This window comes from Muscardinus avellanarius (genome assembly GCF_963383645.1).
Source record: "Muscardinus avellanarius genome assembly, chromosome: 5".
NCBI lineage: Eukaryota > Metazoa > Chordata > Mammalia > Rodentia > Gliridae > Muscardinus > Muscardinus avellanarius.
The window spans coordinates 119,036,103-119,063,823 of NC_137790.1; the positions used below are offsets into that span (position 1 = coordinate 119,036,103).

Genomic DNA, 27,721 nt, shown 5'->3' on the forward strand with positions numbered 1-27,721 from the left:
CACCAATAAAAATATTTAAAAGAGCCGGGCGTGGTGGCGCACGCTTGTAATCCCCGCGCTTGGGAGGCGGAGACAGGAGGATCGCGCAGGTTCGAAGCCAGCGTAAGAGACCCTGTTTCAAAAATATAAAATAGGACTGGGAGTGTAGCCCGGAGGAAGAAGGGCTTCCAGGAACCCCAGTACCACCAAAAAAAAAAAAAAAAAAAAAAAAAGAAAAAAACCCTGAATTTCATTTCTGTATATCAGACTCAGGAAAATGAAAAATTTAAGAGTAGAAAATACAAAATACTAACCTTGAAATAAATATTTTAAAAGATGCACAATATTCCTAATATAGAAAACTCTAAAACACTGAGATTAAATGCCTAAATAAAAGAAAAATGATCAACGATGTTTTTTGTAAGACATTGTAAATGTCAATTCTCCCCAAATTGGTAATTAAGGCAATGCGGTACCACATCAAGATAGAAACAAAGGCCACCAGAAGACATCAGAGCCTTGGAGCAGATACACCAATCCATGAACACTCAATTTATGGCAAAGACTACTAAAGATTTTTTAAAATATAAAAATATAAATTGTGCTTACTCAATTAGATCTACATATGTAAAAACTTAAAATTCTTTTCTCAGCACACACAACAAATGCAGACAGATTATGTATCTAAATGCAAAAGACAAAACAATTAAGAAAAAAAAAAAAAGAAGCCCTCAAGATCCCAAAGTAGGCAGATGTATTATGGAATCAAAAGCAATCACCTTAAGACTGATGTATTTGAGAACTAGAAATTTCTGTTTATCAAGACACTATTAAAAATAGTATAGAAAAAAAAAACCTGGACATATGCAATAAACAATTAAGTTATCAGATATACAGTATCAAAAGAAGTATATAACCTAAAAAAACAACAGGGACCAACAATTTATAAAAGAGACTTTTCCAAATGAACTATAACATGAAAAATTGCTCACAGATTAAATGATGGACATGGAAATGCAAACTAAAACCACAAAAACATCTCCATACTTTACAGTACAGTTAGAATAAGACTAAAAATATCAAGGGTTAATGAAGCCATAGAACAATGAGAACTTTCTTCCACCACTTGTAGTATAAGTGATATGGTAACTTTGGAAGATTCTTGGGCATTACGTTTTATTGTATGTATAAATATACTATGACCCAGTGAATTTACAACTAAGTATATACCCATGAGATATATCTGGACATGTGCACCAGGAAATACTGATTGACCACTGAAGAATATTCATACCAGTGTTTTATGTAATAGCAAAAAATAGAAAATGGCAATATTGCAAAAAAAAAAATGAAAATAAATGAACAGCTAAAAGCAATAATGCAAATAAATCTCACAATGCTAAGTTAAATAAGCCAAAACTCCATTTTGCTCACACACAAAAAAAGAAAAACCCTACATCCTTTATGAGTTCATGTAAAGTTCATAAAACTGGCAAATTAAGTTGATCTCTTTACAGAGATGCCTATTTGTATGATAAAACTACCAAGAAAAGCCAGAGATTGCTATTAGTCAGATGTTATCTTTAGGATTAAGAGATACTGGAGCAATTGGGAAGGAGGCTTTTGGCATAAGAGGGATGTTCTTGACAAAAATCATTATTACCTGGCGTTTACTTTGTGATAATCCTTTGGCCGCGTATTTTTACTTTGCTCACTTTCCTGGATGTACATGCTATATTTCACAGTAAAAAAGTTTTTTTGAATGTGGGTCTCAGGACTTCTTACTGGCAAGGGCTTGCTGTCTTTTTCACAACTTGGTTGTCTGCATGCAAATGGCTCTTTTGGAGAAAGTCATCCCATTCAGGCTTCTGAGTCCAGCTCAGTCAAGCTGACTCTTTGTTCACCACCTAGCTCTTCACAAATATACTCTATTAGCTAAAATCCTAACGGGTCAGAGAGGTCAGTAGTAAATCTTGCTACTTTCAAAAATCCAGTAACCTTGTTATATTGAATCCAAATTTTAACAGAGATACCTAGGTCATTTATGATGTTTTTCATTTAAATAGTTTATTATGTTAAAAGTAATTAGTGTTATAATATGTTCCAACTCAAAAGTAGTTACACAGAAGGCCTCCCACAAGCCTGTGATATATGTAAATCATGTCTTTGGCATCCTCTAACCCAGCACTAACCTTCAGAACTTATAGAAAAAAGAAAAATGTCATTTTCTCCAGTACAGTAGTCACACTTGCTACTGGGCATTTAAAATGTGTGAATGGAACTAAAACACTTTATTTTATTATTATTATTATTTGTGGTGCTGCAGATGAAACCCAAGGGCTTTCTACCTCCAGGCTACACTCCCAGACCTATTTTTAATACTTTATTTGGAAACAAGGTCTCACTAAGTTGTTGAGAGCTTCACTAAGTAGCTGAGGCTGGCTTCGAACCTGTGCGATCCTTCCTGTCTCAGCCCTCCAAGTGTGTGTGCCACCACGCCTGACTCTAAAATTTCATGTAATTTTAAATTAGTCTTACAATGAAAAAAAAAAAATACTGTGTACAAAGAATTCAGTATTATAAGTATCACTTTGCAATTTTTTTGGTGGTGGTACTGGGGTTCCTGGAAGCCCTTCTACCTCCGGGCTACACTCCCAGACCCCAGACCCATTTTGTACGTTTTTTTTTTTGGGGGAAACAGGGTCTCTTAAGCCCGCGGGGCTGGCTCCGAACCAGCGCGATCCTCCTATCTCCGCCTCCCAAGCACGGGGATTACAAGCATGCGCCACCATGCCTGGCCCACTTTGCAATTTTTAATGCACATTTTACATAGTGAACTGAAAACAAAATAAAGTTCAACACTGCATGAGCATCTGTCTACTTTGCAGCAATAAGAGTAAAGTTCTTAATTAGCTGGCTTATATGCTCTAACACTCTAAGTTAGAATTCAAAAACATAATTTACCAGTTCCATCAAGTGCCTTATGGAGAGCAACACTGCCTCATTCGATGGTGGATCCATTAACCGACTCAGAAAGTAAGCAATTCCACCTAGCTTTAAAATCTGGGGGAAGACAAATATAATTAAACATGTATCATACACTGACCTAATAATTTAGCCCTGCATGTGTCTATCAAAGCATCAAACTTGCACATTGTTTTTAGGTTATTTTACCAAAATGATTTAGAATTATATTTGTTGATTATATTAAAAATGTCTAATGACCTATATACTATTTTCTCTTAGTAGCACTATTAGTGAGAAAAACAAATGGCTAAGATCTCAATCAAAAAGTTGATTAATGATTATCTTCAATATAAGACTAAATTTGTCAGTTATGTAAGATGTTGAAAAATAATCAGTTTGTATCAAGGGGTAACATCTTATGATGTAATAACAGTAGCTAACCTTTACTGAGCATACACTATGTATCAAACATTGTTCTGAGAATTTTACTAAAAATTAAAATTCTTCCCCATGTAAAAGAACTAGTATTTTTAAGGAGGAAGTGAGATTCCAACACAAGCAGCCTTGCAACAGAGCAGTACATGATTTAAAACTTTTTAATGAACATTTTTTTGGTGGGTATGGTACTGGGAATTCAGAAGCCTGAATGGGATGACTTTCTCCAAAAGAGCCATTTGCATGCAGACAACCAAGTTGTGAAAAAGACAGCAAGCCCTTGCCAGTAAGAAGTCCTGAGACCCACATTCAAAAAAACCTTTTTACTGTGAAATATAGCATGTACATCCAGGAATATTCTACTTCTGAGCTATACCCCAGAGTCCTATTTTATTTTTTATTTGCAAACAGTATCTCATTAGGTTGCTGAGAGCCTCACTAAATCACTGAGGCTGGCTTTTGAACCTGTAATCCTCCTGTCTTAGACTCTCAAATACTGAGATTAGAGGAGTGTACCATTACATCCAGCTCTGAAGGAAGTTTAAATAAAGTTTGCTGACAAATGCAAGAAGTACATAATAATAATTTCCTCTCATAGACTAATACAGTATTTCTTTCTATAAATGAATTTGAAAATTAGAACTTTACTTTCCATTTCAGTTCTTAATTCTCCTGCATGACTTACCTTTATTTGCAAACAAAGTTCTTCCAAAGGAGTCCTCAAAATTTCTGGTAGTTGGTAGTCATCTAGAAGACTCGCTCTAAGACCATTATACAGATGATAGCAATGACCAGGTTGAACTCTTTAAAAAAAAAAAAAAAGTTATCAATGACTATAAAACTCCTGAGAAAAGAGCAGAAAGGGAAAATAGCTAATACTTGTGTATTTTACAAGCCACGCAATTACTTCACATAGTTACTACTTCACTTCTATGAATCCTATTTCCTTCTTTCTACTTATTTTGAAAAATCCTAAACCCTCTATCCCAACATCCCTGTTTTTTTGGTCCCTGGCCTCTTTTACTTTAACTCTAGCTTGTCTTTTTAGTTAACAGTAATAATTGTACATATTTATATTATGTCCAGTGTAACATTTAAACACATGTATGCAATGTATATTGATCAAATCAAGTTATTGGCATTTCCATCTCTTTATCATTACTTTATGTTTGGAGTCTTAAGCAGCCTCTATTCTAGTTCTTCATAAAAATGAATTGTTATTGTGAATTACTGTGCTATCCTTATTCTTACTCAATTTTATTTTGGCATCTGACATGTGTAAGGTTTAAGAAATATAAGATTTGTTTTCCCCTGCCAATAATTTGGTTCCCTATTTCTGATAGATTCCAGATTGGCATGCTCAATATCTACTTAGGTCAAGGCTAAGAGTCACAAACTCAAATATGCCTCGTGGGCACACTTCTATCACACCTTGGTATTATGTTAACCTACGTTTACTATATAACAAGATGTGTAAGCCTACTTTATTTAGTGACCTTGAGAGGGACAACTAAAAGTTTTTGTGTATGCAACTTGTGCAATGAATGATATCATTTTTAAACAACAGCAAGGTCAGATGTGACAGTTATTCATGTAATTTCAAGCAAAATAAACATTTCTATAAGCTCTTGCTGCTACAAGAAAATAAGTTCTGAAAATCTTAGGGTATTTTTTCTTTTTGCCACAAGTCTGTATGTACCCACCATCATATATAAAGTGTCTGAACAACTCTCTGGTGGAATCTAAGAGTACTTCCGAAATTAAGGACCAGGTAGTAGGCTTTTTCTGGATTTCCAAATAACAATCAATCTAATCAGGCTTTGCTAAAGGAATGATTTTAGTTCAACAGTATCAACTGCATAATCTAATAAACCCCCTAGAAATCATATTGGGATAATGTGTAAAGGTTACAATAATCAAGTCAGAACTTTACAGATATAGGACAAACTTAAAGGAATGATGAAAGTCGTTTTATTTCAGCTCTCCTTTTCTTAAGTAGGTCCATATCTAAAGATTTATGCAAATCTTTTCTAGCTGTATGAAGCAAAACTCCAACTCCAGACATCCTGCTGAATGTTAAAAATACTGTGAAATATGCATTAATAGCCAGCCAACAAATGCAATTTTCAATAGTTCAAAGCTAATAACCTCTCCTATGCTAGTATGACATCAATGGAGAAAAATACTTTATGTTTTTGTTGTTAAGTAATGGTGACAAATCTATACTGCTATCAACTATAGTGATTACAAGTCCTGACTATGGAGACAGACTGCCTGGATTCAAATAGTGGCTCTACTAACTTACAAAGCTATATGACTTTGGACAACTTATTTCATTTCTTTATACTTTAACTTCCTTACTCTTTTTTTCCCTTCTAAAATGAAGGTAATATCTATCTCATACTTTAGTGACAATGTAACACTCAAGCTACATTACTTATTATTAAGAAGCAATATACACTTTAAAAGATGAGAACAAAATTAATATTAATGAATGAAATGAAAAACATTAAGTAAAGAATTGGAGATAAAACATTCATAAAGTAGAAAACGTAGTATTTTCCCAAATAAAGGGTTAAAAAAATTTCCCATTTAAAAATATGTGGTAGCAAGTTCAAAGTAGTAAGAAAGGTAAAGTTTTTGATAAATAATATTCTTAAATAACAGCACCATATTTTGCTACATGAACAAGTTTTTGTGTTCTAAAGGCTTTGGATAAGGTTCTCATCTTACCTTCCAGCTCGCCCTTTCCTCTGTTTGGCATTAGCTTTGCTAACCCACTCAGCAGACATTGTACTGATGTTGTTCTGAGTGTCAAAGTGCGTCTCTTTAATTTTTCCTCCATCTATCACATAAACTACATCATCTATGGTAATGCTGTTTGGAAACATACATGAAACATTACAATCATGTCAAAAGCAATATTAACCAATAAAAAAAAACCCTAGTGATAAGATTTTTAGAGCATTTTGTACTGGATCAGGTTGATTTTCAGGATTTCCATTGCTCTTCTCACATGTACCAACTTCATGAGGATCAAGCACTTAAGAGCAGGTAGCTTCAGGAGCTACAATGGAAGCACAGTGCTGATTCTGCAAATCACTAAATCTGCTAAATTTAGTGACGTCGCCAATTCAATGAATTGATTCAGTAAATTAAGCCAAACTTCATAGCTTTTCTGATGCCTTTTTATCCTAGCTCCATGGACGCCCAAGTGCCATGGTTTAATATCAGTTTCCATAAAATAACTTTTCATCAGTGACTAAACTATGCATTAGCATCTCAGAGGAACAAAAGAAAGTTTAATAACTATACGTAACTAATTATCAAATAATACCAGCCCCAATGGGAGAACACACAAAAAGACTCATTTTACCTCAGCTTCCATGCTTCTTTTTAAAAGCTTTATAAAGAACCAATTAAAGGGCTGTTTTGATGAAGAATGTTAAAAGAGCAGGAAAGATTAAAAAAAAAAACTATGCTTATTACCATAACTAAGTTAAAATAATTTTTTAACTAAGCTTTTTTAACTAGATTTTTTTTAAGCTAAGTTGAAAAACTTTTAAAGTATGTGATAGAGAAAAAAGATAATGTATATTAGGGCTCAAAAGTCAAGTAATCATCAACAGTGATACTATTATTCTTTATTTTGAAACAGGGTCTCACTAAGTTGTGGAGGGTCTCACTAAGTAGCTGAGGCTGTCCACAAACCATGATCCTCTGGTCTCAGCCTCCTGAGTGTTGGGATTACAAGCATGCGCCACCATGCCCAGCTCTAACAGTGATATTTATAACTTATTCTTACCTAGTCTCTGCGATGTTGGTAGCAATTACTATTTTTCGAACACCAGGAGGGGTTTTTTTAAAAACCTGTAAGAATAAATGCATCAAAATTTCAAATGTATACTATATTCTGACATGCTAGTCTTGCAATTAATAGTTTCTTCAAATATTGTGTATTTTAGTATTGCGTTCATTCAGAGGCAACTGCGTCTATTATTCATAAATACTTTTAAAGTATGCATCATTTTCAATACTATAAATTCTTTTGGCAAATCAGCTCCCACAGATGCAATAATCTTACCACAAACAAGATTTCAAGTCAAATATGACTATTTATATTTATAGCATATGGGTAATATGGGTCAGGACACCAACCAGTGAGAGATGCCAAATCCATCAGAGCAGATGTCATCTGGCTGTATAATCGTATGCTAGCTTGATTAGAATAAAAAAACCTTCAAATGCTAAGTACTACAAATAATATCACTCCTAAAAAGAAGGCAGACAGGTAGTCAAGTACCACTGGTTGAAATGCAAAAAAAAGTCTACTTACCTCATTTATAAAAACAGTAACTGATAAGAGCAAACTTTGTTTCTTAGATTAGTAACATTCTCCAGCAAGGGGATATGCACTTTACTAGGTTACAGTCAAAGATAAAGTACCTCCATGCCAGATACTCTTCACCTAGTCTATCCCTCAGCCTTCTCATTCCTCACATATTACTGAGTATCAGATTCAGCTGGCTGAGTCCTGATCAGGACTAAGAGGGGCCAGCATATAAAGATCTAGAGGCTTAATATAGTCCAACAAAAAGGAGCAGAGAAACTAGAATGGAAGAAAGGTAGATTTTCTGACCTATTTATTTCTACCAGGACCTGAAAACTCTGGAGTCCATTATCATTCCTACAAATGAAGTGCCCATTCTAATTATTAAAACCCCTGTATCTGACAGCCAAAACATAACAAATTATTATTAAAACAGGAAATCTCTCACCTGCTAATATGCTAATTATGTTAATCAAAACATCAAGCTGTGGAATCAAGCTGTAGTGTATCACGGATAATTTTCAAGTTGAGTTATTTTAGTGGTGTGTGCATACCTTTTTCTTTTATACAGGAAACCCAAAGAAGTTACTGGTGAGATCAATTCTTTAAACTTTTCCCTAGCATCTACAAAACTAAAATGATGTATAGATGCAAATGTTTTCAAGATAGTGCTTTTTTATATGAACTACTATTTACTAATGTTCCTTAAGGAATAAAAGAAAATAAAACGCAAAACAAGCAGCCCTTAAAGCTTGCCTTATACCATTTTATATTTTCAGTCTGCAATGAACCTGAAAATGTTTAAAACAACAAATGTAAATGTAATTAAAAATAACAAATAAGTAAATTTAAAAAAAAAAAAAAAAAAAAAGCTTGCCTTAGCTGAAATTACAAAGAAAGAACATACCTGTGTTTGGCTTACTGTAGGCATCAGTGAATGTAAAGGTATAATAAGAAACTTATCTGAAAAATAAAAGTTAAACGTTTTTATGACAGAGATGCAGAAAAGACCCCATCAAACAATATAGAACAGTGAATTCATATGCTGAGTGATTTAATTCTTAACTTGTATTTTTCATATATTCAGATGAACTTAATTTTGTAATATTTTTGCTGAGTACAACTTGTAGTTGACATTTTGTTAATTTATTTTTTATTGATAAGCATTTCCAACAAACTTTTTAAAATGCTCAAAAATTGGGAATCATCTTTTCAAATTTACCAGTAAGTGTCATTAGCTCTTACCATTAAATTCCAAGTGGCCAAGAGAAAAAACTCATATAGCAACATTTTAAGGGCTCAATTTTATTAGGTCAATTTATTTAAATAGGTAAAATATTGTTTTCATTAATGCTAAGTAAAGAGATTTACCACAAACACAGTACTTTCATTTTATGACTCAGAACTTTTAGAGAGGACCCCACTTATTTTTTTGGGGGGGGGTAATGGGGATGAACCTAGAGGCAGTCTACCTTTTAGCTACACCCCCAACCTGATTTTTTAAAAATTTCTTTTCTTTTTTTTCTTTGTGGTACTGGATGTGGAACCCAGGGGCTTTTCTACCTTCGGGCTATACTCCCAGAACTATTTTATACTTTATTTGGAAACAGGGTTTCACTAAGTTGCTGAGAGCCTAAGTAGCTGAGGCTGGCTTCCAACCTGTACGATCCTACTGTCTCAGCCTCCCAAGTGCTGGGAAAACAAGCATGTACCACCATGCCCAGCTTTTTTTTTTTTTTTTTTTTTTTTTTTTCCTTAGTGGAAACAGGGTCTAAGTTGCAGAGGGCCTAAGAAGCTGAGGCTGGCCTCAAACTTGCCAAGTCACCACACCTGGCTTAGGACCCCACTTCTTAAATAAAAACCCAACCTGGGCTTAGACCATTAAATTTCTACAGAGGAAACCTCAGAAGCAATACTTCTTTAGGCTTAAATAAAAAAATCAAAAAGTAAAAGTAAAAAAGTACAACCATATTTAAAGTATCAGATGAACAGCAAATAAAATACATTGATATAATACCTGATTTAAACATTACTTGTGACATCAAGAGATCATGCAAAGTGCTGATATTGTCCCAGCCTGGAAGAAATACCAGTATTGCACCATCCTACATGGAGGGAAAATAACTGTTACCAAGAATCACATCAACAAAACATACCCAACCATAAAACTGTACATACTCAAGTCTTCACTAAAATATACTAGTTCTAGATAATTTCATTAATGTCTACAAGAATATATGGTCCCTTTTATTTATTTATTTTTTGTGGGTCTGGGGATGGAACCTAGGAGCCGAATTCGGCCTCTGAGCTACACCACTTGCCCTATTTTTTTATTCTTTATTTTGAAACAGAGTCTCGCTAAGATGCGGAGGGCCTAAGTAGATGAGGCTGTCTCTGAGGCTGTCCAAGAACCGCGATCCTCAGGTCGCAGCCTCCCAGATGCTAGGATTACAAGCATGTACCACCACGCCCGGCTTACAAGGTCCCTTTTAGACAGAAGATTTATAAGTTAGAAATCCCATTAGCCTTTTCTTTACACAGGCAAAATACCTTAATCTTTTGCTATGCTGAGATTCTTTTCGGTGTCAAATAAAATTTCCTGTACAATCTATTTTTAAAAATTATTTAAGAAAATTATTTTTCATTGCTTTGATATAATAATAAAATTAAAATTGTGTTACTTGAAAAAATAAAACTAACCTCTTCTTCCAAAACAATGTATCGAATAAGAGCAGCAATCAAATTCAGATCAACTTTATCATCATCCATCATTTCTATAACATCTACAGTGCTTGCGGAGTACCTATCAAAGGTAGATAAAAAGTCATAAAATACTTGATTAGCATTTCCTATGATTTTTAAAAATTAACTCAATCTGCAAATGGAGAAACTTTATAGAGACTAATGACGTGGTAATAAAAACCATTTGAAATTCAAATCTGCAGTGTTTAGATGGAATAAAATTCAAAACACTCTCCTCCTTCAGAAAGTATTAAATAAAAAAAGAAAACTCTTTTGTTTTATTCAGCTACTATGTTCTCCCCTTCAAAAAACATAAAATTTACCTTCTTCGAAGTTCCCTTATATAATCTGGCCAGCGTTCTTTATATATTGCCTCTTTTTCTTCTTTTTCTTGTCTATTTACATGCCCTTGCATGAAACCCCTCTTAAATTGAGATCTGTGTTCTTTTTGTTCTGGAACATATCTAAAATAAAAAGATTCTTAAAACACTTTCACTTTTTAAAAAACTAATAGCTAATATCGGTGGATTTTTATATTCAGTATTTTAAAATTGATCTTCAAGAAATGTGCAGTATACTTTTTAGTGGAAGTATAAAATATCAAACTTAAGTGTTCATTCATACAAAAACTTAACAAATCAGATATAAATCACTCTTTTCTATTGTGAGAAATAAACCTCTAGACCATCTTTTAGCAGTCAAAATAAAATAAAAAATACTAAAGCAACGTTTACCTTTTAAGTTTGATATAAAACCAAAGTTAACATTAAGTGTGAGTTAATGACTGTCAAGTAGAAAGATTGAGACTTTAAAAAGTTTTCCAAACTGCATATAAGGATCCGCTGGAGAACTTGTGAGATACAGATTACTAAATTCTATCTTTTTTTATTTTGATTCGCATCTGTTAATCTAAAATTTTTAATGAGTGACCCCAGGAAACTCAGACCCATGCTAAAGAGTTATGTAATTCTGCTCAGTCTCAGTCACAACTAATGGCACATCCTGAGTCAGCATCAAAGTCTTGTGTGTCAGTCTGCTGCTATACTGATTCTACCACACTAGAGTGAACTTTGAAAACAGAAGGCACATCTGCAAAATAACTTTTTCCCTTCCACTGTGAGTTCTGAGAAGCATGGAAAAGAACAAAGAAAAATGAACCTACGCCTCAAGTCCCTCTCAGAGTTTACCTCAACAGCATCCACGATGGAATGGGGAGGAAGGGGAGCATGGGCTTTGGAGTCAATGTTCTGGTAACCTTACACAGAGTCAATCTGAGTAACCTTACACAGAGTGCAAGGGTCAAATATAAAGGTACACTAATGTCACAAAGTGTAGAAGCTAAAAATAACACAGGCAGTGGAAGTCTAGATTTTCCTTACATAATCAAGCTTACAGATGAAAGGATAGAGAAGGTGGCAAGCAGAAGTCTAAAAAATAAGCATAATGTGCATCCAAGCAAAACGTCATCAAATGAGAAGCACACCTGGCATATCAGGGAATGGAGCACTTAGCACAGGTAAGCCATGGGATGCCTAACAAGGAAACCATTCTAACAGAAAGGTGCAGCCAGATCGCAAAGGACTTTGGCATGGCTGGTTAAGGAATTTGGGTGCTGTGTTTTCCCAATGCTTTTGCTATAAAGGAATACAAATGTTATTTTGTACAGCTTGTTGGAGGTTGCTAGCAGCTAAAAGCCAAAGTCAGAGTGTTGAGGAGATTGATACTTGGTAGTATTTGCTGGTAATACTCTATAGTACATATTAAGTGAATAAACGCTCAGTTTTTTAGAGACATTTTACAGGCATGGGGTTTGCTTAGGGGAAAAAGCTCATGTGACTAATGTTTTCAAGAAAACTGGACAGCAATTCCAGGAGGAAGGAACACAATACCAACCCCCCCAAACAACAACAACAACAACAACAACAAATGAACTATTAGTACAGGAGACGTAAGAACCTTTACTAAAAGAAAAATGAGAAGACATGTTCACGGCAAGACTCTCAGGGTTTGAGTGTGCTGTGAAATTAGTACAGAATGACTTGGAGTACAAAATATTGGTTACTCAGCACATGAAGCAGTTAGCATAGCCTGGCATGTAACTACTTAGTAAATGTTAGCCTTGTTGATTTATAGTATAGGAAACTGAGTGGAAGATAATATTAGCCATTTAAGATATATCTGGCAAGAACTATTGTTTTGTTTTTGTTGGTGGAAAGTAGATGGCATTATACAGCTAAAACAGAAAACAAAAAGATAGGAGCCCTGGGGCGAAAATCCTATCTAAAAGGTGGGCAATGGAAGCCAGCAAAGGAAAAATAAAAACAGGTGAGAGAACCAACCAAAAGAGATATTCAAACACTAAAGACAGAGGTTCCCACACTTTGCTCCTCAGGACCAATAAAAGTATGGAAAATGAAAGGAACATCTGCATTTTCTAAAACTTCAGGTAATTTTAATGTGTAGCCACATTTAGAAATATCTGATCTGTCGGGCATGGAAGTGCACACTTGTAATCCTAGAGCTTGGGAGGCTGAGATAGGAGGATCGCACAGGTTCAAAGCCAGCCTCAGCTACGGAGTGAGGCTCTTAGCAACTTAAAGAAACATCTGATCCATGAAAAAAACATTTCAGAAGGAAGTGGTCAATGCTAATTTTCTGAGACTGAAGTTTAAAATGAAAAAAGCAAAATATTAGTAGTTTTTCACCTCTTTTATTTTCTATTGTTTACTTACCTTACTTTTTCTATTATATCTTCCAAAAGATATTCTACAACCGGAAAAGTAAAACCAGGTATATGTATCATTGGACAGTTACCTATTATGAAAGACAAAACATAAATATAAAATTTTACTCATATGTTCAAAATTAAAAAAAAAACACATACTATAAATAATGAGTGCTAATATTCTTAACCTTTAGACAGTGGCCTTGTATAGTTCTATTTTTCCATTCCTAGCTTAATAAAAAGCAGTTCAGCCTTCATTTAGCACTTCACTTCTACCAAACTGGATGTATACCTCACAGTACTAAAAGAATAGAGCTATTTAAGGATGAACTCAAATCTACTGGAAATCTATTTCCTCATCCTCATTCTACTAAGATGGTATTATGTCATAATATGAGTCTTACTAAAATCTAGATAAAAAGCATTACTTTTTATGGTACCCAGAATTAGGGAGTAAACAAGACTTAATTAAAAATTAAACTGTCACTATTTCAGAATCACTAATTTAAAAGAGCACCTCAGTACTGTTTTTAAAATGCTATTCACATTTCATAATAAGCAACATAAACTCTCAGAAAGCATAACCTGAGATCAAAATATTTGAGCCACTATTACTCCTCAGACGGGTATAAATTTAAGCAGTTACTCAATGATCCTTCAAGGTCTATCATTTAAAAGGGGTGGGGGAGGGGACCCTGCCACAACTAATGTCAAAGCTTTAAGGATTAACTGTAATATATTTGTAAGGTCTTTCTAAGAGCTGAAAACAAAAATATTAAACAGTCATACTCCCTCCCTATTCTTCTCCTTTTACAATTGAAAGCAGAATAGAGGTCGGGTGTGGTGGTGTATGCTTGTGATCCCAGCATCTGGGAGGCTGAAAGAGGAGAATCACTGTTCTCGAACAGTCTCAGCTATGTAGTGAAGCCCTTTGTGACTCAGTAAGACCCTAATTCAATATAAAGAATAAAAAATAGGGCTGGGTGTATAGCTCAAAGGTAGAATGCCCCTGGGTTCCATCTCCAATATAGCAAAAAAAAAAAAAAAAAAAAAAAAAAAAGGCAGAATACAGTGAACATAATTTTTAAGAACTATACTTCACAGCCAAACAAGCCTAATTTCAGAATTTCTGGTTAATTATGAAACCCTAAATAAGTTACTTGACTGCTCTGAGGCTGCCTTTCGATTTGTGAAAATTAGGGCAACAAAGAGTGCCTACCTCTCAGGGTACTCTGAAATTGGTCATTAGTGTTATCATTAGCAAACAGTTAACAAACCTAGCCTGTGACCATACAAAAAAGCCACATAAGAATCACAAATTCTGTGGCTTGCTTCTATGATGCCATCTCAACTGCCTGGTGGCAGCACCAGGAAGCTACCTGTATTCATTATTGATAGCAGAGATGAAGCCAGCATTTGGAAACAGGCCCAATCCTCTATGCCCATAAAACCAGAGGTTAAGATCAAATTAATACACTACCAATTACCAAATATTTAGTTGGGCTGTTCTATACCAAGTCTATATTAGTATTTTAGAAACTTAATTTATAATAATCAAATTTTACTCACCAAAATATTCTGAAAATTTCTCAGCATTCAATGTGGCACTCATCAAGATTACTTTCAGGTCCGATCGAAAGTGGAGAAGATCTTTAATAACAGTCATTAAAACATCAGATTGCAGATTTCTCTCATGGATTTCATCAAGCACAATATGACTAACACTGGACAAATGCCTGAAGCAGAAATATGAAGTATGTAAATATAAAACCCAAAAACAACTATTTTCTTTAACAATTAGAAAAATTCAACTTAACAACTATAGCTTTTGGTATTTGCAATTCCGTAATTAAAAACATACTCACGAGTCAGACTGGAGCCACTGAAGAATGATTCCCGTTGTACAGTATAATATAGAACCCTGTTTCCTTGGCAGTCGACTGTGAATGAAAGACTTGAGTTAATAGCTCTTCTAAATACCACAAAAGTATAAGAAAAAAGTCTTCACACCTAATTTTTTTTTTTTTTTTTTTTTTGTGGTACTGGGGATGGAGCCCTTCTACCTCCGGGCTACACTCCCAGACCTATTTCTTATTTTATTTGGAAACAGGGTCTCTTAAGCCAGCGAGGCTGACTTTGAACCTCCATCATCCTCCTGTCTCTTCCTCCCAAGTGCGGGGATTACAAGCATGCGCCACCACGCCCGACCACATCTAATTATTTAATTGAAACATCACCTATCACAGGCAGGTAATAGGAAATACAATGACTATGTAAACACGAAACCATTAACAATTAGAAGATAACTGAATTGATACACACCCTAAATTTCTGGCTCAATAATTAGAAAATCTGCTCATATATTCACAAACATACCAAAGTCAATCACTAAGCCAAATATGAGGAGGGAAGGAAAAGGGAATGGAGTGGGAATTGGGGAAGGGCTAAATGAGTGATGTGTGCATGCCTGCCTCTACCATCTTGTACCCCAGTAAGATGTATGACTACAATGCATCAATAAAAAAAATTAAAGAAAAAAAACAAGTAAAAAGAATCCTGGGATCCAGAAATGAAAAGGTTAGTGGAGACAAATGGGTAAGGCGAATAAAAGTAACCAAAATCAATTAATAAATCAGCCGGAGTTGGGCAGGGTGGGTGGTGCCAAAAGGGCAGGACACCAACTCCTTTTAAGGAGAAATAATCTACTAATTAAAAGTTAGTTTTTTAATCATTCCTTAAGGTAATGCACATTTTTTTTGGTTCTGGGGATGGAACTCAGGGGGCCTTCTATCTCCGAGATATACCCTCAGACCTATTTTATATTTCATTTGGCAACAGGGCATCACTAAGTTGCTGAAAGCCTCATTAAGCTCCTGAGGCTGTCTTTGAACCTATGATTCTCCTGTCTCAGCCTCCCAAATACTGGGATTACAAATGTGCACCACCATGCCCGGCTTAAAATATATTTTTTTAAAAAGGCAATTTTGGGGTTAAAAGATGAAGTTGTTGTAGCCACCATCTATGCTGCAGTTGTTTAAAATGTTAATTGTAATAGTAATAATTAGCATAAAAATAAGAACACTCTTTCTTTTAAATCTCCAGTTTCAAAGTTGCACTTAAATCTACCTGTGCACAAGAACTGAACATCCTTTACCTCTGGAGGCGAATCTGGTATCCAGTACTGTTACCATTGCCACAACATTCTGCCCTTTCTGCAGCCACTCTCTCTGCAACCTTTAATTTAAATAAAACAGTTACTAAGAAAATAAAATTTCCTTAGTACATATATCCTGAATATCAAGGAAAATCTGTAATTGCTGAAAAATACTTCTTTAGGTATTCAGATGAGTTTAAAAAATAGCTACTCATTAAATTCTGAGCTATCTAAATTTGTGTGTCTTAAGAGATACAAACTATCTGGTTCTTATATTGTGCTACTTTGAGATATCCTCATAAATCATCTGGTTCTGGTTCTCCTCATATATATCTGGTTCTTATATAGTGCTACTTATGAGATCTTCTCATACCCCTCTTCCTTTTTAACTTCTTGGTAGAAGAGGTAGAAATTATGGTACAAGCTTGTAAAACTTGCATCTGAAGTAGATTTAATACTTTGTTTTTTTAATTTATTTTCTGTCATTATGTTTTGGAATAGGCTATTATTGTTGAATTACCAGTTCTTGGCTATTGTGAAGTTATGGCTGACAAATATAAACTTTGGACAAATACTATAATCCAATACTGAGCTGTGTAGCTAAAAGTAACCAAAAAGTCATCTTGTAATACAACAATGAGAATATGACATTTGAGACAGGAAAGAACAAGTGCTATAATACTAGCACTTTAGAGATTACAGAGTAAAACTCTCTAATCAACATATTTAAATACATTGTCTTAGAATATATTAATCACATTAACTTCAAATTCTAACATCTTGGAAAAATATTAAAAAATCTGGTTAGCATTTCTTCCTACTATCTATATGCATGCATATATACATATGTCATTTATTACTGAAAATGACATTTGTTAGGACAAGTTTACTTTTCAACATTCTGTGATCTCATGCACTACAGGAATGTTTCCCAATAGTGAAGACTACTCTTTACTTAAAATATACTCCTACTTAAAATGCATGCTCTATTTATTTCCAGATACTTATAATAGCTAATATAGTTCCTAACTGCATATTCTGTATTAAAGTACTTAGAAATGTGATAGTGACTTTCACAAAATTAAAAGACAGCCAAAAATCTTCAAATTTAAATTTATACACTGAATTATATAATATGAAAATAAGTTTATTATACTCATTGAATGCTGTAACAAACCCCACTTATTTTTAATTTTTGGTACCAGAGATTGACATCTGGCTAACCTTGCATACTACAACTAAACCACACCTCCCTACACACGTCTTTAAAGGGTATACAATTCACAAATTAGGTTATCTAAATGAAAACAACAAAAATTAACAAAAAGAAAAAAAGGTTATTTTTAAAAACATGTACTTTTAGCTATTATTTGTGCTCATCTCCTTGAAATATTAACTTACTGAGATTATACCCTAGATAAATGCGAGTCAATGATAAACTCCCTCTTACTGTGTAGCTGCACTCGCAAATCACTTGACTACAGAAATTAATTTAAAACCATTTTCTGGATAATTAATTTATTTTGAATCAGTAAATATCATCTGTGAGATAGTGTCACTGAAACTCTGGGCCTTTACTTACCAAATATGTCAATCAAATATTTGTTTTCAGGCTGAGCTTGGTGGCACACGCTTATAATCTCAGGACTTGGGAGGCTGAGACAAGATCATAGGTTCCAGGCCAGTCTTAGGTACTTAGTGAGGCCACTGCAACTTAGTGAGACCTTGTTTCAAAAAAAAAGAATAAAAAAACAGGGCTAGGGGCGTGGCTCATAGGTAGAATGCCTCTGAATTCAATCCCCAGTACCACCCACCCAAAAAAATTGCTTTCATGGCAACAAATTCTAATCCTAATTAAGAATCATTCCAAGCCTTAAAAATCAGTAAGGTCTACCAAAATTACTTAAAGGAGAATGGGAGGTACATGGGAAAATTTTAAAAAGTGAGTGCTTACTTACTGAAATGGCACTAATTCTTCTTGGCTGAGTGCAAACTATCCTGCAGGCAGAGCCTTTTCCTCTTTCAATGTAGTCATCCAAAATGAACTGAGTAACTTGAGTAGTTTTTCCACAACCAGTTTCACCACTGATTACTGTCACCTGATGTTTATTGATTAAATTTACCAACTCCTGGTTCATAAGGGAAAGTAAGGGAAGAGTATCATATGTTGACTAAGTCTGAATAAATCTTAACCAAAATTCTACTCAAGGGAAATACTTTTAACAAACATATTAATGCTTTCTTTCAATTTTTTTTTTTTTTTTTTGTGTGTGTGTGGTACTGGGGGTGGAACCCAGAGGCTTTCTACCTCCCTAGAGTATACCTCCAGGCTATACTCCCAGCCCTATTTTTGGAAACAGGGTCTCACTAAGTTGCCTAGAGCCTCACTAAGTAGCTGAGGCTGGCTTCGAACCTGTGTGATCCTCCTGTCTCAGCCTTCCAAGTGCGGGGATTACAAGCGTGCGCCACCACGCCCAGCTTGCTTTCAAAATTTTGTCACATGCAATTCTGTGAATCTGGACAGCTAGGTCTACCAATTTTCAAGAAATAAGTAGCACCAAATTGTAGAGTGCAAAGCCAAGGCACTGCTAAATAGGAACATCTTGACAAAAGCTGGATGAGACAGCTCCTAAATTCCATGTACAGTTATTAACATTAAACTTAAAGAATGCAGTCATCTGAAACTACTGAGCAGAGACGCACCCCTTGGCCTGAGTAACTACTGCAGATACCATGTGTTATATTGCAATTCATACGTATGGCTTTGCCTGCTGGGCAAATAAATATGAGAAAACTTCTGGTAAATTATTTTGTGACCATTTTTTCTTTTATCCTTCAACACCTCAAAAATTAACTTGCCTTTAGGAGAATATTAACATTTTTTCAACACAGACATTTAAAAAAATGTTTTAACTATTTTACAAATCAAGTTAAACAGTATAAAGCATTTTACCTTTCTCATTCCATATGAAGGCAGCTTTTCCCTGAAATGCTGAAATTTAGAAAAAGATTTTAACTTTCACAAAAGAAATTAGAAGCATGGTAATCAGAATAATAGTTAAATCTAAGTGTTTTTATTTATTGACAGCTTGTATGAAATATCAAAACTTAAAAACAATTCTTAGGAAAAAGATTTTACTAACCTCATTTATTTGGAAACATTCAAAAGCAGATTTCTGTCTAATAGAGATGATTCTTCAGTTAATAAAAATTAAAAGTTGATCTATTCGTAGGAGTATAACAATCTCAAATAAACTCCATGTTTTCCATTTGTTTTATATACTATTCATCTTAGATCTGATTTCTGCATCCCATTCTTTCTCCTAAACTCAGAGCATGAACACCTCAAGAGCATTATCTTACAGGCTGCCATGAGTATTCAGTGTAAACCTCTAGATTAAGAAAAAGCAATTCCTGACACATATATACTACTCAAATTTGTAATATTTTGGATTAGAACTGCATACTAAAAAAGGAAGTGACTAATTCTTTCCCATATTTTCTTTTATTTATGCAAAGATTTCTTGCCCACTAAAAATGTTTATGGAATTCTACACTCAAACTACATATAAACACTAAGAAATACTAGGGTTTATATTTAAGTAGGTATAGCATATGACCTAAAAAAGAAGTCTTCAGTGGCACAGGATTATTAAAGAGGAAACAAATGTTTTTAAATTTAAAACTACAAGTAAAACCATCCTGCGTAATCGAGTATATTATTGCCACACTTGGCAGTGAGGTAATTCTTCCTAATACTATACAATAATCATTCTCAATACCATAAAAGTGACTTAAGAAACTTTAAGTGCTTGAGTAATAAAAATAACCACTTTTATTAGTAGCTTCAAATAACTTTTAAATTATTTAAAGACTACTTAACATCTAAAAATATTAATATCCTATGTCATCAACTATGACCATCTTAAATATACCATCTTACATACAGAAGTATATAAAGTGATCTCACTGCACTTCAAAGAAGAATCATCCGTATTTGCTTTTTGTGTATGTGAATGCTTCTAAAAAAGAGAGCTATAACCCAATAGTCTTTCCTAAGGCTACTAAGCCTTTATTTCCTAACTTCTGGCTATAACCACCATACGAAATGTGATTATATAAGCAGTCTGAGAACAGGGAATGTAAACAGCATAACTGGCATTTAGCAAGTAAAAAAGTGATTATTATACAGATTACAAAATAAAGAAAAAATACTACACATTACCCACAAGAATTTGACAAAAAAAAATAAAAACTAAGATCTTAAATGGCCTCAATTTTTGTATAAGTATTTACAATAATGCCTGAGAAATAGGACAATAAACTGTTTTGTCATCTGTTTCTTCTTTTTCTGTATTAGATCAATGAACTTCATCAATATTTGAGTTCTGTCCATTATACCGAGAGAGACAGTAACCAAATCTCCTTGTTCATGGCTGTAAAAGCAGCTCATCTCTTAGCCACTAGATTGTAAAATAATTCATCTCAGGATCTCCACCCTCATATCATTGTTTTACTAACAAGTATCAAAGAGCTACATGACGTGGCCCCAGACAATCTCAACTGTTCCAATAAGGAGAATCAACTTTATCAGTGACAATTAATGGGTTGATCTTTTCTTTCTCACCGAAGATGTGATATTTTGCTTTACTGGAAAATGGTAGTAGATATTTGGCTAAAGATAAGTCTCTCAAAATTCTCTCAGTAGTTAATCTTAAATATATACATATCCACACATGTTAGCATTTTATTATACTTATCTCTAGAAAACCCACAAAGCATAAAATGTTATGTTAAAACTGAAACAGATCTTAAAATATCTTCCTTAGTATGGAAAAAAAAAAAAAGACCTGGAATAATCTGAGATAATTTCACTTCTTGTCACAGTCCTATATTTAAAATGGTGCCCGGGATGGTGGCACATGCTTGTAATCCCAGTACTTGGAAGGCTGAGACCAGGATGATTGCCAGGTTCACGCCAGTCTCAACAATTTTGAGAGCCCTGTTTCAAAATAAAAAATAAAATAGGGATGGGGTGAAACTCAGAGGTAGAATGCCTCTAGGCTCAATCCCCAGTACCTAAATAAATATATAAAGTGTTGGTAAACACACACACCACATAACTTCTGAAAGATTTAATTCTATCATGAAAATGAATTAAGTGGTCTCGAAGAAACTTTGTAATTCTAATCAAATTGACTTATCTCACTACACTGGCCTAAAAAGAGTGATTTTTGTTTTCACTGGCAGTAGTGTTTTCCAAACATTTCTTCTTTTCAGTATGTAAGCGTCTAGGGATGAGATAGGAATACTGTAGGTTATGAGTACTTTTCATTTTCATGGCTTCTCTCTACTACTAAGAAGAAAAAATTCCCACAGAGACTGTCTTGTTAAGGAATCGCACTTATCTCTATCATTCAGCTACCATTCACCATAAGCGCATTTCTCAAGTATGAGAATGACAAGAATTTTTTCCACAGTTGCTTTCCATTACCTGCATTTCAATATACCTAAGGTCAGCTTTCTTCTTTTGTAAATCTTCCAGTAATTGTTGATCTAAGGTTACATCTGGTTCATTTTCTTGCAAGAGATACTCAGAATCTCGGTCTATATATGATTTGTCCCGGGTCCTAAATGTCCTTTTTTCCTGATTTATCAATTTCTTTTCTTGGTTGTCAAGTTTCTTCTCTGAGCTTGGTTTGCTCTCAGCAGAAACTTCAGTACCATATCTACGTTGACAAAATAAAAAGTGAAAACAGGTCAGATGAAGAGTCACCTACGCATTAGAATAAAATAAAATATGCTGACCATTTCAAATAACCAACAAAGTTGAAACCTTTTATTTTTTCTCTATAAAGCGTTACAAAACAGTTATATTCTTACAGTAAATTCACACTCCCCCCCCCCTTATTTTGGTGGGTCTGAGGATGGAACCCAGGGGCATTTGACCTCTGAGCTACACCTCCTGCCCTACTTTTTACTCTTTATTTTGAAACCGGGTCTCCCTGAGTTGAAGAGGGTCTCACTAAGTAGCTGAGGCTGTCCGCGAACCACGATCCTCCGGTCTCAGCCTCCTAAATGCTGGGATTACAAGCGTGTGCCACCACACCCGGCTTTTCCTCCCTTTAAATAGGTATTGCTATTCCTTATGGTAGTGTGAAAAGTAAAAATCCACATAATAGTCTCTCTTTCCCTGCAGTCATTTACATATTCTTTTTCTGATTTTTTTGGATTTGCTTTATTTCCCATTTTTCTTCCAGCCGCCCCTTCTGAGCTGTAATTGGAGTACTACCTTATACAATCCCTAAGACTTTTCTAAGTTTTCCTCTAAATGATACAATTCTTGCAACATTGTAAAACAACAGCAATTTAACTTTATGCATACCTCCCCCACAGAAAAAGTTTGGAAATACCAGTAACTAATTATATCCTATCCATGTAGACTATTTGTTCCTGTGGAAATATGCCATTTAAGCTTTTTCCCCCTCCAGACCTCCTTCATCTACATAAGAAAAAAGTTACCTCAAGACTAAATTCTACCTACTGAAGAGCCTAACAATGTTATCTTTATTATTACTGCTTTCTAGTCAATGCTCTAAAAGAAATGTTATTCTTTAAAAAAACACTTCTTGCTTTACCCATGATCCTCAGGAGCAAACCAGGATATCTGCGCTTCTGAATCTTTATCATTCTTAGATTGGACAGAATTTAGCAGCTGCACAATTTGCTCTTCTCGTCGTTCATCCATGTGTACCACAGCTCTCTATTTTGTGCCAAGAAAAAAACATCTTTATTAATATAAGAAATTATACTAAAATTAATACTAAATTATTTGGTAACTAAGAAGAAAAGAAAAAAAGTAATATAGGTTAAAACACAAAAGAAAGTTAAAGTTATCCGCACTTGCCCTCTAGCCAAACTCATTTTCTAGATCTAATTAATTAACCTTACCATTATTGTATATATCATTTCAGATCTTTTCCTACCATCTATCTAATAGAATTAACTCTTTAAAAGGATAGGCAAAGAAATCACATTAGTATCTCTTCCTATAACTTTGCTTTTCCCTCCCTCTTACCCTTATGTAAGTTATGTTTTTCTATCTTAAATTTTCAGTTATTAAGACCTGAAAGTTCTGCCCATTCCCTTTGCCCACTGCTCATTTCACCTTCCAATACATACTGGCCCATCGACGAGTGGCTAAATGCTTACTTCTGGTCTAGTTTTCTATATATAAGATGCATCCTGAAATCCTCACTTATATGCCCCAAGCAGCGGTATCAAGTTGAGTGTCTTCAGCTGAGCCCATCTTCTTCCTCCCACAAGCCCATAGTTATAAAAGGGTCACCCCTGAGCACAGGGTCACCTCTGTGCTCATCCCTTCAAATACAATGAGGAACAAACATCATCTGAGTCAACTTCTATCTTCACTGCCAGTATACTAATCAAGCTGCTCTTTCTTATCTTAATGACCATAAGGGCTACTTATCTAATCTACCTCAAGATTTCCTCTTTTTAATCCATTACTTACATTGCTACCTGATTGAATGTTAAAAATGCAAAATACAATCTTTGTGTAATGCTTCAATGGCTTCCCCAAGTTCTTGGAAAACTCAATGAGTTTCAAGGCCCTGCTTGTTTTTCCAGTCCAAAGCTCTTTAAACTGCTGTTTGTGAAATTTTATTAAATTTAAAGAACTCAACCAAAAGTAACGGAGCAGAAAAGTAGAAAAACAACAAACTTACTTAGAAGGCTGAGACAGGAGGATCGCAGGTTCGAGGACAGCCTCAGCGATAGTGAGAATCATCAACCTAGCAAGACTGTTTCTAAATAAAAATAAAATAAGGCTGGGGATATAGCTCAGAGGTAGAATGCCCGTGGGTTCAATCCCTAGTACTAAAAAGAAAAAAGAAAAAGAAAAGAAAAAGGGAAAGATAAGAAAAAACTCAGAGCAATATGCAGGGAATGAAGTATCATTTGATAAAATTTTTGGTTTCATTCTGGGTTGTAAATTAAAATGTGTTCCTTTTTGCTCAAAGTGGCACACAAGTTTGAAATCCACTTCTCCACTCTTATCTCACCATACGTCAAGCCCAAACCCTTATTTTTCATTTCCTTCAACATATTTTTCCTGATCTCTGTGTTGTGGCACAAGGTTATGCCTCTGTCTGAAAATTCTTTCCAAACTTCAGAACTGCAAACACACATACACTTAGCTACCTTTCAAGTTTCAGTTTAAAGATTACGGTCCCCCCACCCAATCTTCTACAATCCCCTCATTTGGTATAGATGACAGCCCTTACTCTTAAGACTTTAGCATTGCACTGTCTCTGTAAAATATGTATCAGATGTATCTCATTAACATCAGCATAAGACACTGGCTCAAACAGTGTCTCCTATTTAAGTCCTCCATAAATATTTGTTAAAAGAATAAGAATATATCTTTAGAATAATTTTATTTTGTAATCACAAGGATTATGTTAAAAGTGAAAGCTATGGCAATTCTGACTGGCAAGCAATCATAAAGAAAACTTAGAATAAACCAAAAGAAAAACACTCATATTTAAAAATTAAAAACTCATTTTAGACAGAAGAATGACAAGGTAAAAAGTAAAGTATGTTTACAAAGACTTTAATTATATCAGACTGGGGACATAGGCTCAGAAAGCTAAGCACATACAGGGATTCCTGATATGTTGAAGACAAATTATCAAGATCCACAGAAAGCATGCTAAGATGTCACCGAAAATGTATTAGAATGAGACAGAAGTAACACAGTTTCAAATTTTAAGTTGTGATCTAGAAAATAAAATGATCTAATTTTTCTTTTTATAAAATCACATGGATCGTTCCATAAATGACAGATTTAATGTGCTGCAGGAGTGGAAGCTAGGAACAGAAAACAAAATCATGGCTTGATTTAAGGTAACTGCTAGGGAGATAAGTGGTTAGATTTGGGATACAATAAGGCAGCAGAGCAGAAGAAAGATATATCCCAGTTGGTACTGGCAAGTGAATACACAGTAGTGACATTTACTAAAATGAAGGCTTGGAGATGGAAGCTGAAATCACACTTTCTATTCATAATATACATTACACAAGGAGCTGTACCCTTCAGGTAGAAATACTCACGAATAACTTTTCCTTACTTTTCATCTGCATAGATCTTTTCTTCTCAACTAGGCTGTAAACTCTGAATATACTTCTTCAGACTCTCATATCAATATACATAAGATCTTTCTTGAAACAGTATAAATAAAAGTTGATAAAGTATACATCCTTTTTACAGTTATGACTCACTCTTCCAATTTCAAAATGGATTAAATGTGCTTCTCTGATTTTTCAAAAACCAGTTTTCTCAATGAACAACTTAATGTGGAGCTTTCCAAAAAAAGGAATTTGCTGGGCATGGTTGTGCACGCTTGGAATTCCAGTTCTTGGAGCCTGAGACAGGAGGATCACAGGTTCACGGTCAGCCTCCTCCTCTACTTAGTGAGGCCCTCTACAACTTAATGAGACCCTGTTTCAAAAATAAAAGAGTAAAAAATAGGGCTGAGGGTGTAGCTTAGAGGTAGACTGCCCTTGGGCTTAATCCCCAGTACTGCAAAAAAAAAAAAAAAAAAAAAAGAGTTTTTAAAGAAAAGAATGTGTAAGTTGTAAAAATAAACTGATAAAGCCCCCAAGACACTCCAGTGAAAATATAGTTAAAAGAAAAATAAGTGAAATGGTTTTAAAACAGTAGCCTAATATATTTTTTAATTACAATTTGTATCTGATATACAAAGTGCTTTCCATTAAGTTACCAAAAAATTCCTTAAGACCTACACTAAAGCTTCTGTTTAATGAATAAAAAGCATTTTTATTAGAATGGGCCAATCAGGGAACTTTATTTCCTTAATATATTCAGATACAAATCAAGCTGACAATCACCTGAAAATTGGCAAATCATGTCCTGAAGTGTCTTTCACTTCTAGGATCTTAGTTTCTCGTGTGTGTCTGTGTGTGTGTGTGTATCTCTCGAGAGAAGGGTACTGGAGATTAAACCCAGGGACATTCTATATCTGAGCTATGGCTCCAGCCCTTTTTATATTTTGTCTGTAAACAGGGCCGCGCTAGTTGACTGAGAGTCTATGTTGCTAATGCGATCCTCCTGTCTCTGCCTCCGAAGTACTGGAATTGTAGATCTGCACCACCATCTTTCTTACTGAGGAACTTAAGCAACAAAGACTTCCCCGCTCCAACAAGAAACAAAAACCGCCGGGTTTGTGGCTAATTTGAACCATAGTAATAAAAGCTGTACTACTTTTCTGAACAACCTACATTCGAAGTAGGGCCCGCCTTCTTTTGTTCAGTGTCAACCTATCGGTAACCTAGGCCACTACCTTCGACTTCATCAGGCACAAAACTTTAAAAGAGTGACACTACTTATTCTAAGGAAAAAGATGGCCAGAGACAAGGCAATGACGCCCCTAATAAAGTTAATTTCGGCTGGAACTATGGTCCTCGAGAACCCTGACAGCTTGCGCACAGCTGACTTCCAGCAGTGAAAGCTTTAGTAGAATACATTTACACCTGCTTTACGCTTCACGATCCACATGCAACAGCTAAGAACAGAAAGCAAGGACAGGCTGGGGCGGTGGGAGGGAAACAGCACTGCGCCGGCTCTGATTACCTCCTGCCTCTCGGCATCCTTGTTCTTCTGGGTCTGTTTTCTCGCATACCACAAGCCAATTTCGCGGCCTTTCAAGTGCCCGGGATGCCGACCCCGGCCTCCTCGACCTCCTCCTCCGCCGCCGCCGGGGCCCCGACTGCCACCATGGCCACCTCCATAGCCCCCGCCGGAGCTGCGGGGCCCCCCATCGCGGCCCCAGCTCTGATGGGAGTCATAACTCATGGTCAAGGCGGAGTGCAACTGGGGGGAACTGGGACCGCTAGAAATGGCGCCTGCGCCCGGAAGCGAGTGCACCTCCACTTCCGTTCTGCTTCCGGCGCCTGCGCAAGAAGGCGGGCCGGGCAACGTCACAGGCGGGCGTTTCCGGTGACGTCACGGACGCCGACGGGCGAGAACTCGGCGCGCACGGAGCATCGAAAGTGGGTTACTTTGGCTCGGTGAGGGAGTTGGATGTCTGTGGTTTCTCATTCCTCGTCCTAAAATCCTAAGTTTTTTCCTGTTAACTTTTGCAGAGTAAGCCGATTCGAACAGAAGAACCACTGGGTCAGAGCGTAGTTTCCTAAAAGTCTATAAAGAAATGAGTTCTCACCTGACTTGAGCAGCTTGACAGTGCTTTAAGTATTTCATGAAGCCAGGGGTGGTGGCGCACGCTTGTAATCCCAGCGCTGGGAGGCTGAGACAGGAGGGTCACACAGGTTCGAAGCCAGCCTCAGCTAC

The 27,721-nt window shown here is 35.4% G+C and overlaps 1 protein-coding gene across 1 annotated transcript in view; it reads right to left on the reverse strand.

Annotated features, from left to right (window-relative positions):
* Positions 1–27,226, reverse strand: part of DHX36 (DEAH-box helicase 36) — a gene marked incomplete at both ends in the record, with an annotated part of 39,809 nt that extends 12,583 nt beyond the window's left edge. Inside the window, 17 exon segments of the mRNA XM_080695759.1 lie at positions 2,944–3,042; positions 4,067–4,184; positions 6,115–6,258; positions 7,187–7,251; positions 8,619–8,674; positions 9,729–9,816; positions 10,412–10,514; positions 10,777–10,917; positions 13,186–13,267; positions 14,748–14,914; positions 15,044–15,118; positions 16,333–16,412; positions 18,291–18,461; positions 19,286–19,324; positions 21,827–22,061; positions 22,971–23,095; positions 27,005–27,226. Of these exon segments, the coding sequence (XP_080551885.1) occupies positions 2,944–3,042; positions 4,067–4,184; positions 6,115–6,258; positions 7,187–7,251; positions 8,619–8,674; positions 9,729–9,816; positions 10,412–10,514; positions 10,777–10,917; positions 13,186–13,267; positions 14,748–14,914; positions 15,044–15,118; positions 16,333–16,412; positions 18,291–18,461; positions 19,286–19,324; positions 21,827–22,061; positions 22,971–23,095; positions 27,005–27,226 (2,010 nt within the window).
* Positions 27,227–27,721: the final 495 nt, after the last annotated feature.